This window comes from Nipponia nippon, unplaced genomic scaffold (assembly GCF_047370975.1).
Source record: "Nipponia nippon isolate SJK-2023a ecotype South Korea unplaced genomic scaffold, ASM4737097v1 scaffold_3, whole genome shotgun sequence".
Lineage (NCBI taxonomy): Eukaryota > Metazoa > Chordata > Aves > Pelecaniformes > Threskiornithidae > Nipponia > Nipponia nippon.
Window position 1 is genome coordinate 76,124,788 of NW_028262347.1, and position 18,284 is coordinate 76,143,071.

At 43.4% G+C, this 18,284-nt stretch overlaps 1 protein-coding gene across 4 annotated transcripts in view; it reads right to left on the minus strand.

The window, feature by feature from the left end:
- The window catches only part of TM7SF3 (transmembrane 7 superfamily member 3), a 37,297-nt gene extending 19,240 nt beyond the window's left edge, over window positions 1–18,057 (minus strand). For 3 of the 4 annotated variants that reach the window (XR_015706460.1, XR_015706458.1, XR_015706459.1), the window contains exons 1-12: window positions 17,900–18,057; window positions 12,233–12,387; window positions 10,308–10,458; window positions 9,752–9,872; window positions 8,793–8,964; window positions 7,530–7,707; window positions 6,163–6,249; window positions 5,647–5,727; window positions 4,753–4,905; window positions 3,318–3,415; window positions 2,934–3,096; window positions 1,436–2,426 (exon numbers count right to left, since the gene is read on the minus strand). Coding sequence is in view for 1 of the 4 variants with exons in the window: in XM_087765505.1 (XP_087621631.1) it covers window positions 2,164–2,426; window positions 2,934–3,096; window positions 3,318–3,415; window positions 4,753–4,905; window positions 5,647–5,727; window positions 6,163–6,249; window positions 7,530–7,707; window positions 8,793–8,964; window positions 9,752–9,872; window positions 10,308–10,458; window positions 12,233–12,387; window positions 17,900–17,969 (1,692 nt within the window). In the remaining 3 variants the exon portion in view is untranslated. Of the gene's footprint in view, window positions 1–1,319; window positions 2,427–2,933; window positions 3,097–3,317; window positions 3,416–4,752; window positions 4,906–5,646; window positions 5,728–6,162; window positions 6,250–7,529; window positions 7,708–8,792; window positions 8,965–9,751; window positions 9,873–10,307; window positions 10,459–12,232; window positions 12,388–17,899 lie in introns of those variants that run through there. The other variant, XM_087765505.1, reaches the window with a different exon arrangement.
- Between the last annotated feature and the right edge of the window lie 227 nt (window positions 18,058–18,284).

Genomic DNA, 18,284 nt, shown 5'->3' on the forward strand with positions numbered 1-18,284 from the left:
TGAGGGGCTAAGAGATTTTTCAAAACAAACTATCCCTACAATACCAAAGGCAGAAGCTAAGTTGTAAAACATCATTGAATCCGAAGAGTCCCCTTTAGTTCCAAGTCTTTCAAAAGACATCTTTATTACAAAAGATATAGAAAATTAGAGTTAAACTTGTTTCTTCCACAATGTTAATCACAGCAGTTATATAAAAAAACCACCAAGGTAAACATGTTTAAGAGCATTTATATACCAAATAAGTGTTTGCTACTTGCCATCGAATACGGCAAAGACATGCTTGCTCAGCATCAGTGCGGTAAGGGCAGTCATCAGCGAGCATCCGTCTGCCAGAGGCCAGGGAAAGAGCTCCTTGTTTACCCCCATGTGCCACACAACAGCACGGTGAAGCAAGACCCAAACTGCAGGATCTCAGCCTTGCTCTGCTGTTTGAGGCAGATGTTCCAGCTCCAAGCAATCATGGCATTTGTCTCTCTAAGTATCAGATCAGTCACCTCAGATACTGTATCATTAAGCTTTCACTCAAAGAAAAATGGCCGGTAGAGTAATTTTAATTTAATTAATTCCTTCCTATTGCCAGGGTGTTTTAACTTTCAACTAAGTTCCTAGATAAAGTTCTTTTGCCAGTTCCCTTACAAAGAATTGTTTCTTACGTACTTACTACCAAGAATGTAAAGCGGTGGCCGAGAACTTAAGTTCCCACCACTAGGGTATTCACTCATGGTGGTTCCATTCAGGCAGCAGAACAGCCATTCACCTTCGGAGAGGAAGGACTATACACTTTGCTGCCCACACTAAAAGTACAAAGATAGCGAGACTAAGAAGGAAGAGCCACCATAACCTGGATCGAGACAGAGGATGCAAGACTTCAGCTATCATCGAACACATTACGGATCAGCAGGTAAACACTGAATGTGAAGACCAGGATTGGGCATGGGGGGCAAGGGCAGGTAAAACTGAGGACAGCCTCAGGACTGCTTGTGCATTTACGTGAGCCAAAACCACAGTGCTCCAGTTTGCATTTTGAAAACGGCTGTTTGTTTTGTTTTTAAGGAAGTGAATAAAGCCACCACACAAGATCGCAATCCTCCACTGAACGTAAGAGTGGTCGCTTATCTGTTTTTATACTACATTCTGCTCTGGGCAGATGCAATCCAAATTGGTAAGGAACACATTCAGTCAGCAAGGATCCTGGTCAGTATTTTGCTAGCTGGATGCTGTTTTCACCCCTTAAAGGCAAAATTAAAAGATATATTGACAAAAAATTAAAATAGTTAGTGTTTCAACCAATTCCGGGAAAAAAAAAAAAAAACCTGCCATTGGTTACAAAGAGCTTATTTAGGTTTTTTCTTTTATGACAGCACCACCACAAAAGAGATTATAGCAGAGCAGAAACAAGTCACAGGCTGTTCAGAAAGCAAACAAGGAGGCAGACCTCTTGTGTTCTCTTAGCAGTCATCTCTGCACAGAGACCAGATGACCAGCTTGCTACAGAACCATCCAAAAGCGAGGGAGAAAGTCTTCTTGTCTCAGATCAGGTCCACTTCCTGAGCCCCAGTGTGCACACTTACAACACAATTCAGTGCAGTTTAAATTCAAGCCACTTAGTTTAGCTTGCAAAGTTCAGTAATACTTCTTGGAAACAATTGTGTCTGCAGCCACACATTTTGTACCTATATTAGAAGGCGATACTTCAGTTCCTGTTAGAACTCCTTCTGTACACGGTCCTTACCTCTCATCCCTTGCAATTTGACAGACTGCTCAGGAGCGAGTCAGGCAATATTTCAGCAGTGGTTACCACACTGCGAGGGAAGAACCAGCATTGTACAGGTTGCTTTCCAAGGGCTGTTTTATACTTCCCATACCTAAACATCAAACTAGATCACCACAAGATAAATACCCGTACTTGACCATTAGTACAAGATTCTGCAGCTAGACGTACGCGTGTTACAGCAGGCTGAGTGGGCCATTGAGGAAAGAGTCACAAAACAGCATGTAGTGTACTGGACAGATAACTTCTTCCAGGTTGGGCAAATACATTCCTCTTATTAAGCAGGACAAATTGGCAGTGGTAAATCCTGCACCACTGGCTGGTTTGCTGGTGATCGTTCATCTCGCCATTCCTAAATTCTTCTTCTCTGTTCCCACTAGTTATCTGGTGGGTTACAGAAGCAACGGAGTTCTTTCCCCAGCTGGCTGCTCTTTCTGAAAAAACTCTTTGATATGCAGTAGCTTGTTATGGATCCTCTCTCTTAGGGGAGGGATATGATGGCTAGGGTCTAAGACATTGGTGCTTCTGCGCTCCCTTTCCCGCTTCCAGGTGAGATAGGGGTGCGGTGGGAAGGGCACTTCACTTCTCTCTCGGCGAAGCTGCACAGTTACTCCACTAAGGGCCAGCATTGTCCACACTGACAGGATAATGAAGTCTGAAAAAGAGAAAATGAAGAGATTCCTATATCAAAGCAGAACATTCCTTCCTTTCCCAATCACAAACACCGAACAAGTTTAGCCACAGAAAGGAATGAAGTATTGTCTCTGCATCCTCACATGCCTAGAGTAAATCCATGAAGAGGCAAGAACACACGTGGATTTGAGATGAGTCTGTTCAGTCACCGTACCAGGCCTTTTGACTGCCCACACTGCAAACTCATCAGCAAGGTGGCAGTCCGAGCCCGAGAAGCACCTTTCACAAGGGCCTCTGTCACATAAAACCTGTTGCAAGGGTGGTGCCTTTGAGTCTACACAGTACTTCTTTTGGAGGATTAGAATTTTTCATCTGGGTGTTAAGTCTCACACCGTACTTAATTTGTTCTCCTTTCTTCCCTTCCTACCCTCAACACTCACTGTTGACAATGGAACCAAAGAGGCAGTGGTTTCTCAAATAAGCATTTCATACTAGTTCTTTAAAAAAAAGTCTTAAGAGCAGTACTCACCATTTGTCTGAAAAGGCACATTGGTGTAAGCTCTGCTGAAGTAGTCATTGAGGACCCTTCTGAGTAGGTCTAAGGTGATGTAAGCAAGACTTGTGTAGACATAACAAGCAATAGCTAGGATCACTGCATAAGAGCCTACTATTCCAGTAGCCAGTATGTTCAGCTAGAGAGGGAGAAAAAACACAGCTTTAGGAGACTGATAAACACTCTATTTCCCCACCTCCTTAAGGCAGTATCTTGTATCAGTTCTTCTACGAGAAGTTGGCTGCACGCACCCACCTGTTATCCAGACATATTGTTAAGACAGCAGAAGTCTACTAAATGCAAGTGTTAGTGGATGCTATGTATATCCCTCCTCCTGAGGTGACAGCACAGACTACTTACAATTCTTGGACAGCCAACAAAAAGCACTGGAATCATCAAGGCTACAGATGAAAAGGTCACCCAGAACACAACATCATCACGGAAGACCCTGTAGTCTCCTGCAAAGACACCATATTCCACATGTAATTTATAGTTAGCAAAACATTTCCTTTTTTGTAAGTGGTTGGGGGTAAGCTTTTCCCCCCAAAAGATTCTGTACGTTCAGAAATCTAGACGACAATATGGAAAAGCTTAGCTTTTGAGCTCAAATGCTGATTAAGATGCATTGTAACACAGTTACCCAACACAAGACCAGAGAAAGACTGTCCCAGTTGAGTATAGGTCCTGTGCTCTAAGTTGGGACAGCAGATCTTGTCCATGAGAAAGATTTTAGATGAGGTATGTGTTATTCATCTGGTAAGAAAGAAAAGTACTAGAGTACTTCTGCCCAATCAGAAGCCTTTTTATGGCTATATAGGTTATAATCTATAAACCTGCATCTATGTATGTTTGACTCTAGAGTATGGTGCAAGTACAGCCATCACAACAACACAAGGCAACAAATTCTTCAGGAAGAGTAATTAAGTCATTCATACACTACTTCGTTTCTCCTGCTTTCTGAGGCCTGTCAATTAAACAGAGGGGACAAGCTGACCCCCAGCTGAGTCAATGTTTTACTTTAATGAAGAGCAACCAGGGACTGCATGGATTATCACAGAGTTGTGGCTTGGGTCAAACACAGATGACTGAAGAATGAAAAACTGTCCCACCAAGGGATCTTAAGTCATTTTGAGATTTAAAATTACAATAGAGAAAGCAGTGTTGCTGATGCTCTGATGTCCCAGAGGGATTTCAGCTCAGCAGCCTTGCTTGCTTTTAAGCAATTATCTATGGTTTCTCTCAAAAAAAAAAGTCATTCTAGAGACCCTGATGATGTCAATCCAGCTGCAAATACAAGTTAGACTCTTACAGTGCAGTGCTCCCAGAGCCTTGCACCGTAGCACGGTGAAAGGTAACAGCAAGAGCTCCTCTTAATCCACGATGCCTTTATGCCTGAAGCCTCCAAGTTAAACTGCAGATTTTCTACTGTGACTTGTCCTGAACAGATAACAAGACAGACAGCAAGTGCTCGCCTGGAGCAGAGCTGGTGTCACAGACTGCTGAGACGGCATACAGCTTAAATAGGAAGAGCCTCAGCAAGTTCTCTGCAGAATAAGCAGTTTCCTTTTCCCACCAGTGCAGGTTCCCTAAGTAGTTTTAATTACAGCACACCTGAAAGAAGGCTTCAGGCACATCTCTATTCCTCCCAAGACTGGAAAGGGAAAGTTAAATATAACAACATTAAGATAAACCAGATAGTGGCATTAACCTTAAGAGCCTTGCAGTGTTCCTGTAACACAGCAGGAACATATCACTCAATAGCCAGCACTTTGCAGCAGAGTATTTCAGTGCATACCTAGTGGAGTAAAGAAGACTGTCGATGAAAAGAGAAATCCCAGCACAAGTCCAATAATAAACATACAGAGTAGGACAGAGCCAAATCTCCACCAGCTTGCAACCAGGAAGAGCCCTCCAATAATTCCAGCTACTGCTGTCAAAATAAGACGCACTGAAAAAGAAAACGGGAAATTCCAACACTCTGAAAACTTCAGTTACTGCAATAACGTATTTAGCAGCTTTACTTACATGCTTGATTTTGTTACCTAATGAAAGCTTTCTGAAAAAAGCCAAACAAGAGTATCGGTATTTGCTTCACACATCTCACTTAGACTCCAGTCTGCAACTGAGGATGTGCTACGGAAAGAGTGGCATAGGACTGGAATGAAAGTCTTGCTACTAGGTACATTAGTGCCTTGAGTTCCCAGGGCAGTTACGGTTGCAACAGCTAACGCACATGTATCAAAAAAAGTAACTATGAGGTAGGACAAAGACAAAAGGAACTAATTCTTGCTAGTCTAACAAGCAGGATGCAGACCCTCCTCTGTCATTTTACAGATGAAATTTGCATTAGACCTGAAACTGAGGTCCATCCATTATGAAAGAAGTAGGAAGGAAGTATGTTGCAAATTTCCACAGTTTCTAAAAACCTGGATCTTCCTTGGATAGATACTTAAATTTGTCTTTTATAGTTGCAGCTATTAATTCTGCATCACTATTTGATGTTGGAAGCAACAGTTACTCTGCTACATATTCAGCTATTACAGTAATCAAAGCTGGGTTCAAGTACCCAGGTATTATCCTCCTATCCTTCCTAAGGCTGGCCAACAACAAGCACAACCAAGATTTTATTAAGGGATTCATAACCACAATACTTGGGAAGAGCACAGGGTATCCTGACATATCTACTCACCATCATAACCCAGGCCAGTTACCCTTGTAATGAATACAAAGAAGAAGAATCCTGAGAATATGAAGCCCATGAAGAATAAGTCTAGAGAAGAAAGAAAAAAGATTTAGTATGTTGCCATATCACTCCATACCAAGCCCACTTCAGTACATCTTCAGACATCTTGATGTTCTTTCCCTGTGGTAACATATCAGCTCAGTGGCTGAGAAGCACTAAAGGAAAGCCAGACAACACTTTGTTCTGGAAAAGGGTGTCCTAAAGCACTTCAAACAGTCAAAAAACTACATATTTATATTGCCCAGCATGCACCCTAGTTCTATGTTTCTGTTCTTTGCATACCAGAAACTTCTTGCTCTGCACTCGAAAGCTCTGATCCCGTAAAAGCAAAGCAGTGGACCCAATTGGCACATAATCACTGTCAAGTGAATCTTAGTAATACCACCACCATTCTAAGACACAGCAAGTTACATCTATGAAATTCCAACCAGACTTATGAGAAAAAACCTCAACATTCAGTACCTGTTTTCCAGAATCTGTGTCCAAAAAAGCAAGTGAAGAGACCAAGAATAGCAAAAGCAGTGAAGAATACTTTGGTAGAGAGTTTGCCTACAAGGAGAAAGAAATGGTTACTAGAGCATTCCACCTAGTAGTCCCAACAATGAGACTAAGGTAAGGTCAGGCTGCTGCCACTGAGTCTACTGAAAACTTAATAGCTGCCACTCCTTCAGACACATGATGTGAGCAGATCTGCAATGCCTGAACTAACAGTTATCTTGATAGGACCTCCAACAGAATACTGAAGCAGTTCCAGTCTGATTAAGAAATCAAGAGCTTCCTCCTTATTCAAAAGACTGAAGTTTCTGTAACAATAGTTAAGTAGCTGTAACTTGCTGTTTATAATACCAATACAGCTTTACCTGAAAATTCTCTGCTCAGCTTTAAAAAAGGGCCATCCAATCATTATAAAAACCAGTGCTACAGGATTAGTGACCCAGGCAGCAGCTACAGTCTTTATCACTGCAGCCTTCACCATAGTCTCCCTTTAATATACTCTCCATGCAACAGAAAGGACCAGCAGCATCCCAGTCTGGCTCACTTCTGTCTCCTCGGCAAAATTCTTACTGGTTTATTAATAGCATTTTTTATTTTTTTAAACTGCATGCCAGAGTGGCTACTGATTAAAATTAAGTCTCCTGAGAAGACATTACTTGTGTTACAGTATATAATAAGAAAATAATCATGAGAATAAATCTTACTTTATGAACCATATTCTACCCATTATTCTTGTCCCTTCTGCAGCCATAATGGGAGAGGCAGCTTTGCTCTTCTTCCGCTCAAATTCTATCATTATATACCTTTGTACAAAGTAGCATGACTTTGTAGTCATTTCACTATTGCTGGCATTATCTTCATGCTTATCGTAGGTAACTATCTCCATTTAAAATATTTGTAAGTTACCAATTCCTGTAAGCACCAGCACAGTTTGAAAAATCAGGCTGGACCCTAATCTAGCTCATGTTTTATCAGCTTAGTTTCACATGCAGCATCTATGGTCCTATGAGTGATTTAAGATTATGTATCCAGTTCGAATGGAAAAAGCTAGAGTGGCACTACAGAGTTGAAAGCTATATATTTGCAAGCCACATGTTAAACCTCCATTAAGTTAAACCTTCAATTGCTAATAGTTCTCCTTAGTCTTATTTCATTATTCTACAATTTCTCCTTAAACAAGGAGTAGACTCTGTCATAAAGTAACAAAACATATCTAGTGTAGAACAAAGAGCTCCTTCACACTTAAAAAAAACAAATCTCAACAGCACCACTCAGCATGCTGGAGCACAACAAGCTTAAAATGAGTTGCCAAGGACACACAAGTCCCAACTTACTGAGAGAAGAGCAGTTATCCACCAGGTCAGCAAAGCTGCAGGCGTATGTATGCACAGGTATGTATGCAGCAGAAGTATTCCAAAGAGGATCCCATACTATGACGTTGTAGATCACACCTTGTCCAGGAAGCGAGGAAAAGTAGACATTGGTCTTGTCATCAGCTGTCAGAGTAAGCATCTGGAACAGTAAAGAATATTCTTAATTGCAAGGAACTGCTTGTCACTGTCAGCATATTGATGTGTCCATACAGCTGAGGGAATATTCAGCTGTTCAAAGATGATGACCAGCAAGAACTGCAGGCAAGAGCTCTCTTATTCTGAACCCTCTCAGTACTACCAATTGAAGTATTAAAGGCTTACAGGACAGACTCCACTTCCTCCAACATTACTATGTTTTCTGACGGGGAGAAGATTCTCTCACTCATATGTTTTGCTCCTCCTCATTTGAGGACACAGTTCAGTTTCCCGGTCAGTCTACTAACCCAGGTCTGGCCTCTGAAGCAGGCAAGACTGCCATTCTACTCCCTAGCAAGGCCAGACAGGTCACGGCCACCGGGATTCTCCCCTCCCTGTCCCTTCCAATCTCTTTGCTGGGGAGTATGTAAACACACAGCAAGTATTTGCTCTTGCACATCAGATCTCTTTATGCCATTCCAACTGGGGCCCGTTTCTAGTCCAGTTCCACTATGCTCTCCTCCCTCCTCTCTTCCTTGCATTCCCTGGCCACTTCTCAGCATCCGAGGATGCCAGTCCCCAGCATCTATCAGGCATGGTAGGAGACTCTATCAATCTTTGTCAGAAGTGGCTCGACTTATAGATTTACAGGCACTCGGTGGCAGTAAGGCTATAGGCAAGCTGGCCTCAACACCACTGAAGGAGCACTGTGGCTAAAGTAGTATTCAGCAAGCAGGAAGATGCTGAAACAAGAGCTCATTTAATTGAGAAAAGAGTGCAAGACATAGAAACACATCACAGACCAGTCACTAATATCTACCTAATATCAGAGCCCACTGCAAGAAGCCTCAATTCTGCCACGTTTCAGGCTGTGCTAACTAGCCACCTCTATCCCAGGAGAGAGCAGCTGCCATTTCGCATGCATCACTCACTGTATACTTCCTAGCCAGAAATCCAAGATACAAGCCAGAAGCCTGAAGCATCAGCAGCTTGCTTATATCGCCACTCAAGGAAGATAAGCACAGGGGAGGGAAAAACTTAAGATAGTGCCACTGCCATGTGCCTGGTACACCAGGGCTTCAGACTTACTTTAATGCCATTAGCTTTGATACTTTGCACCTCAGACATCTTCTGTATGTGGCTCATGAGTACCGTCTCAGACAGATCGTTCTCTGGTAAGAAGTACTGGTAGACATCATAGTGCAGTCGCCACCTGGAGTTCTGACCAGTCCCTGAATCGCAGGATGGTGGGTTTGCTCCTCTGCAATTAAAGAAAGATCAGCTACATGCCCAGCACAAGCCCCCAGATCTTAACATTAGTTTTCAGAAGTTACCTGTCCGAGGCAGCAGTATTTGGCTTCTACTCTTTAGAAGTTAACACCAGCAACTAATTCAAAACTAGACTGTAAACGTTTGTGAGCACAGACTACAGCAGTATTATGCAGAACTACCCCGATATAGGTAGTATCTGTGCTGGTAGCTGCCTTTATATTTACAGAGGCTTCCTATGAGTTGTCATAAGGAACCAGCACGAGAGTTCCAAGAGGTCACAACATCCCTGTTTGTTTTTCCCTGCATGCTATATATACAGCTCTGAACCTAGTGTTCCCCATTCCCTGCCTATCACCTGCAACATCAGGCACTATTTAGGAAACAATACCTTACAATTTCAAGTCTCAATATTAAACAAAACTCCAGGTCATTATCATGCTTCAGTATCAGTAAAAGAATAAAACTGCTTATAATACACGACTGCTCCTCAAACAGATTAAGTCATTATGAGGAATAGGAAGATCCAGTATTTGCTGACTGCACATCTGAAGTTGCATAACCTCTCCCACAAGACGCAACTCTCAACTTTTATCTCTCGCTGTGTTACCTCTCCCCCTCCTCCTTTTCCTCCTTTACTTCTCAGTTTGTTGCAGCAAACAAGATTTCTGCCAGCAGCTGGATGGCCAGCCCCTTTCCAGCAGAATCTTGTTTTATGACCTTGGCCAAATACAGGACAGAGGAGGTTTTGCTCAGTGCACAGAACTTTTTTCACACACCTGGTATATCCCAAGTTTGCAGGGGCAAACTTGATGTGTGTATCAACCAATGTGTAGTCTAGGTAAATATTTGGATCCACTTCCAAGTCAAATTCTAGATTGCAGCCTCCAGGAATAGGATCTAGAACACAGAAAAAGATAGCTGTAGTCATTTTTACTTCCCTCTTACACAGCATGAAAAAAAAGTTTTAAGACCTCAGCAATGCATGTACTTGTAGGCATAACCTGCTTGCTGAGCGCATAAAACTGTCAGGTTCTAGTCCTGCAGACAACACAAGTGGTTTCACTGCAGTCTAAGATAGGTCCTGACACATACGCACAGCAGTTTTCTACTCTAAGGCTGAAGTCATGACAAGACCATACAGTACATCCTATACACGACTCACAGTTCAGCGGTGATACTAAACTTTTTCGGCCCATTTCAAAAGAATTTCTGGCATTTCCATCACAGGTTTGCACCATGTAAGAACATCACTTCTGAAAGGTCAACACTTCATTTCACAGTTAACGGGTAATAAGCAGAGCTGGCATCCCTTAAGAAGTAATAAGGACATACCTTTCTCCATATAGGGAATAGAGATAGCTGTGCTGAGCACCTGGCTAGCATCCAGTGACCAAAGATACCAAGTGCATATGCTTTGTTGAGGCCGAAGGATGGAAACCAGTCCTTTGTCTACTCCAGTTCCCGAGCTGTTCACAGAAGGATTCTGGACAGAAACAAGTTATAAAAACAAGTAGCTCTTCTTGAGAAGATTTCCACCACAGCTTGATGTACTGCACAGAAGTCACAGTCCTGCCACAAACCTGCAGGGCACACATTTCAGTGCCAATTCCCACAGATGAGGCATTCAGCCTTTAGCTAGCTAGTAAAAAAGGAAGATGGAAAAAAGGAGCTGGAAGAAGGGAGTGGCCCCTGACACCACACACTGCCTAGTTCAGGCTCAAAAACCCAATGATAAGTTTGAGACTACTAAAGACTTAATCACAAGCAAATTGCAGAGAAATCTAGCTAGTTGAACTCTACCGCTGCACAGCAATAGAGTGACTAGTAAAGGTGTAAAAGGATTAGAATAACCCTCACAAAAACTTGTGAGTTGTCACTGAAGAGCATTCTGGGAACAAAAGTGCAGAAGCACCTCACTATCTCAACCAAAATGGAGATAACTGTATGACAGCCGACTTAACACTAGCCATGCCAGACAACAGTGCTTGGGGCCAGGTCAGTTACTGACCCAATGCCCACCAGCACCATCCTTTTCAGAATCACAGGTCTTGAGGAAAGATCAGGCAGCAATGGCAGCATCGCACTCACGTGGCTGGAACAACCAATTGACCTGCAGTCAAATCTATTTTTCAGCATGGAAAACATGCTTTTGTCCAAGAAGGCCACAGTTATCTGAGGCAACACTGCAAGGAAGCACTGTGGACCTGGCAGGCTTTAAGGTCTGGCTCAGCTTCATATTTCTAGAGGCAGACCAGCCCTAAAGCAGTATAGCCACATTTATGCATCACTGCCCTTGGCCTGGTAAGGCCCATGAATGCAAAGAGGATCTGAATTGACAGTAGAAGATTCTACCAGTGGTAATCAAAGACCAAAACAGGCATAACAGTAATGTCTTGGATTACCTGGCTATTTCACCGGTACAAAGATGATGAGCTGGGTGACTTGTGTTACAGGTTATTCATCTCCTAAGATTCCCAGAATACTCCTTGGCACTCAGTATTTTCTCATTTGGAAAATACTGACGGGGAGAGGGAAACTGCATGGCAGCTGTCAGATTCCCATTTACTACCTTCAGCTTAGTCTACATTCTGCTCAAATACCACTTAGAGCCTCACAGCACCATAAAAAATATCAGTATTTTAGATTGCATGCCAGTAATGATGGGACAGATTGAGGCTAGTGTATAGCACTAGGAATGCTTATATTGTTGGCTAGAAGTAGCAGCCTTCACTGGAATACTATGGAGGAATTTCTCTGTGTGCCATCAAAGGAGAATTAGATTCAGGACAAGAAGCTGGGGTAACAAGACATCGTATCATATCTGTAGTGGCTAGATCCCAGCCACATAAACAGCAGACAACTAAACATCCCAAAGTGATCATGTTTAGTGTATAAGGTATCCAGCAAACACTTACCACGAATGTGTTTTTAATTGACAAGTGGATGGATAGCAGTCAGCAGTCACATGTCAAAAACACCACTTCTACCCAGAAGAAAGAGCCTTGAAACATTTTCAAGCCAGCTCTGAAATACCTTTAGCATTAAGTCCTCCAAAATAGCAGCTCTGACATATAGGTACAAGAAAGGATTTCTGAAACTAAAATAATACTAACAGCCATGCAGGTATGATATTCATATTATTTATATAGCTTCAGTTCTGTATTCGCTTCAGTTCTATATTCCTACATGTACCAGAGCCAACTCCTTTGTTGAAAGAAAAGTAGCACTTAAGAACAGAAGTGACGCTCTTACCGTACCTTATCAAAGGATATCACCACATCACTTTGCTGGGCATGTACTTGAAAAATAACAACAGTCACATTGCTTGCAATGTTCCTGATTACAGCTTCCACTGGATTGGTCTGGTTAAGTAGCACATTTCTGAATTTTCCCAAGGAGAGCTCAAGAAGACCTGTGTTACAAAAGAGGAAGACACTTTTTTTTTTTGTCCAGAGGGAAGCAATTACGAAGGGGAGCCTAGAAGCTTCCAGTAGCCCAATATTAGTCAGCTGGGAACAGAGCAAGATGTTGGTTTACACTACTCTGATCCTATAAGCTGTATTAAGGTTGCAGAGACTACTCTACACAGAGCTATACCTACAAGAGCAGATATAGCTAGAGAACCTGCTGTGCAGCCTGGCATGCACCTAAGCACATAGGGCACGACTTCCTGCCAGAAGCTCGGTATCTGATACAGCTGAGCTCATCAGCAATGGACACTAGCTGCAGCTAACCAGCTAGTGCAATCAACAGCAAGTAACATTCAGCAGAGTAAATAAGAGGATACTGAGTACTACTTGCTCTTTGGCAAATCCAGGCGAGTATGCTTGTATTAGCCAGCCAACTTGCAGAATACCTGTTAGGCTTCCTGGGTAATTCCCAGACCATGGGAGCTGGAGTCAACTTCTATAACACAGAGTCAAATCTGTAGTTTACATATGTATACTTACCCACTTTCAGCTACTTCACATATGTCTTTTGCTCCCACACTATTCTTAATTAGGATTGTTGGGCCCTGATTTCTGTATCTAAAAGTCTGACTAATTTTTCCAAGACACAGCCAAGACCATTTCCTCTTACAATGAGCCTAACCCCATGATCCACTGTCATTTAAATTAAAAGAGAACCACAAGACCTAGGATATAAGGTTTTTTGAGAATCAGCTTTGGCTTGTCAGTCAAGTTCTGCAAGAAAGCCTGGTTTCTCCCTGTGCTGGGCTCTTGAGGGACAGAGGATGTCAAGGGAGGAAAGAGAAGCAGCCGTACAGAAGCCACAAGATTCTCTTTTGTTGAAGGTTAGCAGGCAGACTAGATGCTTGCAGAGCACACACAACGCCTTTCAGGTTTTTCCCCAAATTCCCCAGCATGCACACACAGTAGCCCAGCAAACCTAAAACTTATCAAGCCTAAACACATACAGAGTACTTCCTCAATAAAGTTGCCTCTTCTAGTGTAAAGGGTTGATACTGTCAAGTACTCTAACAGGAGCACAGAGTAATCAACAGCACCATCCCATATACACTGTTGCTGATGACACAGGTGGTCTCCCATCCGAAAAAAGGGAAGGGATACAGTCTTCTCATCCAAAACTGTACCCAGTACTTTAATTCCTTTCCTGTTATCTTTCACTCTTGTCTGCCAAGAATTGGCATCTTTGGCCAGCTGCTTTGCCTCTCGATGATATGTAAACAGAGGCAAGCTCCTACCTTCATGCCTCCTCCATTCACCCCACAGTGGAGGAAAAGTCTAACTCATCTCATCTTGCTAACTTCAACCCTTACATGCTCACCCCCAAAATTTGATTAATACCAGTACTGCATCACCAAAAAAACCCCAGCTGAAATATGGGGATCATAAACTAAGAGGAAAAAAAAAATTCTCCATCCTTCTGTCCCATCATCTTCAGTTTATGTCAAGGTAAAAGAAGTTTCTACTCCAAGTTTTCAAACAGTAATTAATGTAAAATTAGAGCTACAAAAAAAGTTGTGTATTCTTCCGTTTTGATAGAGTCCCTTGAGCAGCATTTAGATATCCTCCCCTTCATAAGACCTCTTTCCTCCTTAGCTCTTAAGTTCTACCAGAAATGCAACTAGCAGTATGAATGCTAAAGAAAAGCATTCAAAAGGCACAGACTACACATCTATGCACTCAGAAATCTGGAGTGAAAGCTTAGAACGTAGGAAAAATATTTTTCTTTGATCTTTAAGAACTTCAGCACAGTTTCCTGAACTGCAAGATGTTCACACTTAGATGTTATTTTAAGGAATAAAGCTGAAACCATATACACCCTCTCTATGCTCTACATCAAGGGGAAAAAACCTGCATTGCTCTATCTTGTTTCTCACCTCCACTCTGTACTCATACCCAGAGGCCTCCGCATAAATAAGAACAGGTTTGTCAGCAAGACATGCAGCCACTACTTCAACATGATCATGAGACTCTAAATGTCAAAGGCACTCTCTCAAGTTTAATTAGCGTGGTAAATTAAGGCATGGTGTTCTACATCGCTTTACTGTCTGCATAATTGCTCCTAAAACAGTGCATGTGACATACATTTTAAACCGAAGTCTGGACAGAAGAGCATCGATTCAGGGTGAAGAACAAGAATGGCTACATCCATCAGACGAGTATTTTTCAGCTTCTTGTTCACATGCTCCTTCAACCACACTGCTGGCCAGGCTTGAAAGATGACTAAAGGGAGAGTTCACAAGTACAGCAGAGCAGCAGAACCTTCTAAGAAGTTTGCTGGGAGAGCAATTGCTACATGGCCACAGACTACAGCACCTTTCTAACCTTCTCTTTTTCTGTCATTTGAAAAAGTCACTGGTGGTACTCTGAGGCAGAAAGGGAGCATGGAGAGCAAGACAAATTAACCGACTCACAGTTCATCAGGCCTATTGCTATTGCAAGTTCTCAGACAGGCGTTAGACTATCTGAGCCATACAGAGTTCAGTATTGGCAAAGATGCTTTGAAGGACAGATACCAAGCCCTCCATGAACACGCAGTACCAGCCACGGCATGCAAGCTGTTTCTTTGGGCAAGCTTGATCTCACTGAAGGTAGCACACCAAACAGTACCGCAGGTTCAGCAGCACATGCAGCAAAGATAAACCACTGCCATTTCCATTAAGAAGCACAACTGAAGAAATGCCATTGCTGCCCATACAAGAACAGTCTTTACCTACAGAGCCATGCTCAAACATTACGCTTGCCTCAGACAAAGAGGTTCTCTACAGTCAGAGAAAATGCATTTCTGCTCTGTGCCAACCAACTCACAGTGGATATATAGAATAACCTTATGTAAGCTTTAAGAGGTAAGAAGAATCTCCCAGTGTAGGGAGTATGTCAACAAGCAGTCACATGAAGACATTGAATGGAGATGAAATGCAAGCTCAGACTGAAAACTAGTTTGAGTAGGGAAAAACATGAGTATACAGTTACTTAAGAAAATAAAGGCAGCAGCCATATTATATCAGACCTGTAAGGCCATGGATGCATAGCAGAGTCCTGCTACAAGGTCTCCATCTTCCCACACTAGTAAAACCCCAAATAAAAAGACACCACCCTACCCCCAAAAGAAGCAAGAAGATTTATGAAAGCTTCTAAACTTTAATTGCATGCGTACTGAGACTCATGCTTAGAGCACAGTTTGATGCTTAAAGCAGATAGTGCCACAGAATGCGGCTTGTCACAAACCGCACCACTCCCATCCCAGAAGACTATTCTGTCCACCAATTTAGAGGTCATGAGGTCTTCTACAGTCTGAAAAGTGAGGGAAGAAGTACCTGTCTCACCTGCCTATAGTTTTACTAATCCACGTTGATTATCAGCCAGAACACACAAGACCTGGCCTCAGTCACATTGCTGGCACTGTTGATTAAGACGTCACTTGCACATCTGGGCAACAACACTTCAAGATGCAAGTGACCAGCTGTCCAATACATTCAGACAGCTGAATAGCTTTGTGTGAACCTCTTATTTTAAAAGTGTTGTCACTGCATAGACTAAACAGCTAGCATAAACTAAGTCCATCCAAATAAGCTCCCTTTATGAAAAGGGCATTGCTCAATCCTGATTACACTATAAATTCACTTTCATTTTTCCAACACTAAACAACCTGGTTTGGATGTAGCAAACAAGGCCAGCCGCACTCCTGCTTCATGAAGGTGGAGCTCCCTGGGAGGCAACAAGCACGATATATAAAACACTTCTGCACAAATACCAGGTTTGAAGAGCTGCAGTCCATCAGAACCCCAGAGAGGTAATATAGGCCATCACGCACAGATTTTACTGATCAGCACTTTTAAAATGAAGCAGGATCTTCTAGCATTAGGAGACAGCACAGCCCATCCCTGCAAACCTGGGTGTCCAAGACTGAATAACCACAAGACAATTTCAAATAAGTGAACCATTAAGCAAGCATTCTTGTTCAAAGGGCCTAATGATCAGCTAGACATTGGTACACAAATTACACAGCTTATTAGCTTTTCATAAGGAAAACACTTTCCCCCCCCACCCTCAACTCTGCAAGGCAATAGAGCAACAGGCTCCTTCAAGGCAAAGCAGTTAGCTTAGTCCCATATTCGTTCCCCCTTTCTACATACTGTAAAAAAATCACTTGACTCGTGACCCATTTTCAGTCAAGTCTGAGACAAATTGCTTGTCACCATTTTTAATATAAGCATTAAGATTTAAGAACATTGAGCCTCCGTTCTCAGACCTACTTGCCACCATCAGGCGCCAAGCCTGAGCTTCTAGGGCTTGCAAGAAGCAGGGAACACTTGGCTCTCCCCTAAGATTTTGGGCATGAGACTGGGGTAGGGGGGGAAGGGACGAAGCCTTCCACGCTTGAGGCTGATTCCAAACACTGTCCTGCAGCCTTGCAAAGTATCCCAAGAGCAGATTTCTCCTTTTGGACAATTAAGGTTCATTAGAGGCAAGTTTAAAAATAAAGGAAAACTAAGAAGAGGAGGCTTACATCAGCCCTAACATAGGGACTGCTCGCTTATCTCTGAACTACCTCTGAAAGGAAACTGATTTTTTTTTTCCTTTATTTGAACAGATAAGAGTTTAACCAGAAAAAAGTAAGCAGGTGTTAAATCTTCACAAGCTATACTCTGCACTTACCTCTGGATGCTTATTTTAGTCACAGGCAGGAACACAGGGGAATTACCAAAAAAAAAGTCCATGCCACATAAAGTCAGATTACATCAGTACAGCCAACGAGTAATTTTAGGAACCAAGCTCCAAATTCTACGGGGTTTCACTTATTTTGTTAATTTTACAGGGACAATGCTTTTCAATGCACAATTCGCAGAGTGCTGGGAACGCACGACCACCGGTTGTGGTAAAAAAAAGAAAATAAATCATCCCGCTATTCACGTTGTTCCCTTTCTCATATAAACTCATAGGCAGTGAATGCCACCTTGTTTCCTTAGAAGGATACAACTCGACACCGGACTCATCAGCCTGTACTGTATCCCTGCAATGGCATGGTAAAAATTAACCCAGCAGATCCATGTAAGAGTTAAAACGATAGCGTTCATAGCAATTAAGCTGTAAAAAAATGGGGGGAAAAAAAAGGGGGAGGAAGGGGTTCTCCCTGCACACACCAAAGATTAAGATAACCACGAATATATAAAACCCTTCTCCAGCTCCGCAGACAGCTGCGTCTTCGCTTTGATCCTCACTCTTGCTCAACCCTCGACCCAGCAGCAGGTCGCCCCGCCGCCGCCTGGGACACCCCTAAAAGGCTCTGCAGGCCCCTCCTCGCAACAAGCCCCTTTCCCTCCATCCTGCTAGGTATCAACCCGGCCAAAAACACCCTCCCCCCGCTACAAGCCGGCCTCCACCGGCCTTTCCGGCTGCCTAATGGCGGCCACAGCCCACAGCTCCCCCCCGCCCGCCTCTCCGCACCGCACTCACCTGAGGCGCCGCCATGGCGCAGGACCCCCAGGAGCCCCAAGAGCACCACGACGGAAGGAGGGAGCAGCATGGCGCTGCGGAGGGAAGGGGAGATGAAGCTGAGAGCGGGCCAGGGCGGTTAGGAGGAGCTTGGGCCGGGCGGGTCCTGGGAGGCGGCGCAGCGCCCGCCTTCGCGGGCGCTGCGCCGCCTCCCAGGACCCGCCCGGCTGAGGCCGTTCCCGCCACCCACCTGCGCGAGTCCCGGAGGTAACGGCTCCAACCGCTGCCCCCCAACGGCTTTTATCCTCTCAAGTCGCCTCCGCCGGCTGTGTGCCAGTTACCGGGGCGGGTGAGGGGGGGCTTGGGAAGGTTTCCAGGTCGAGGTGAGGAAGGTTGAATTTAATTT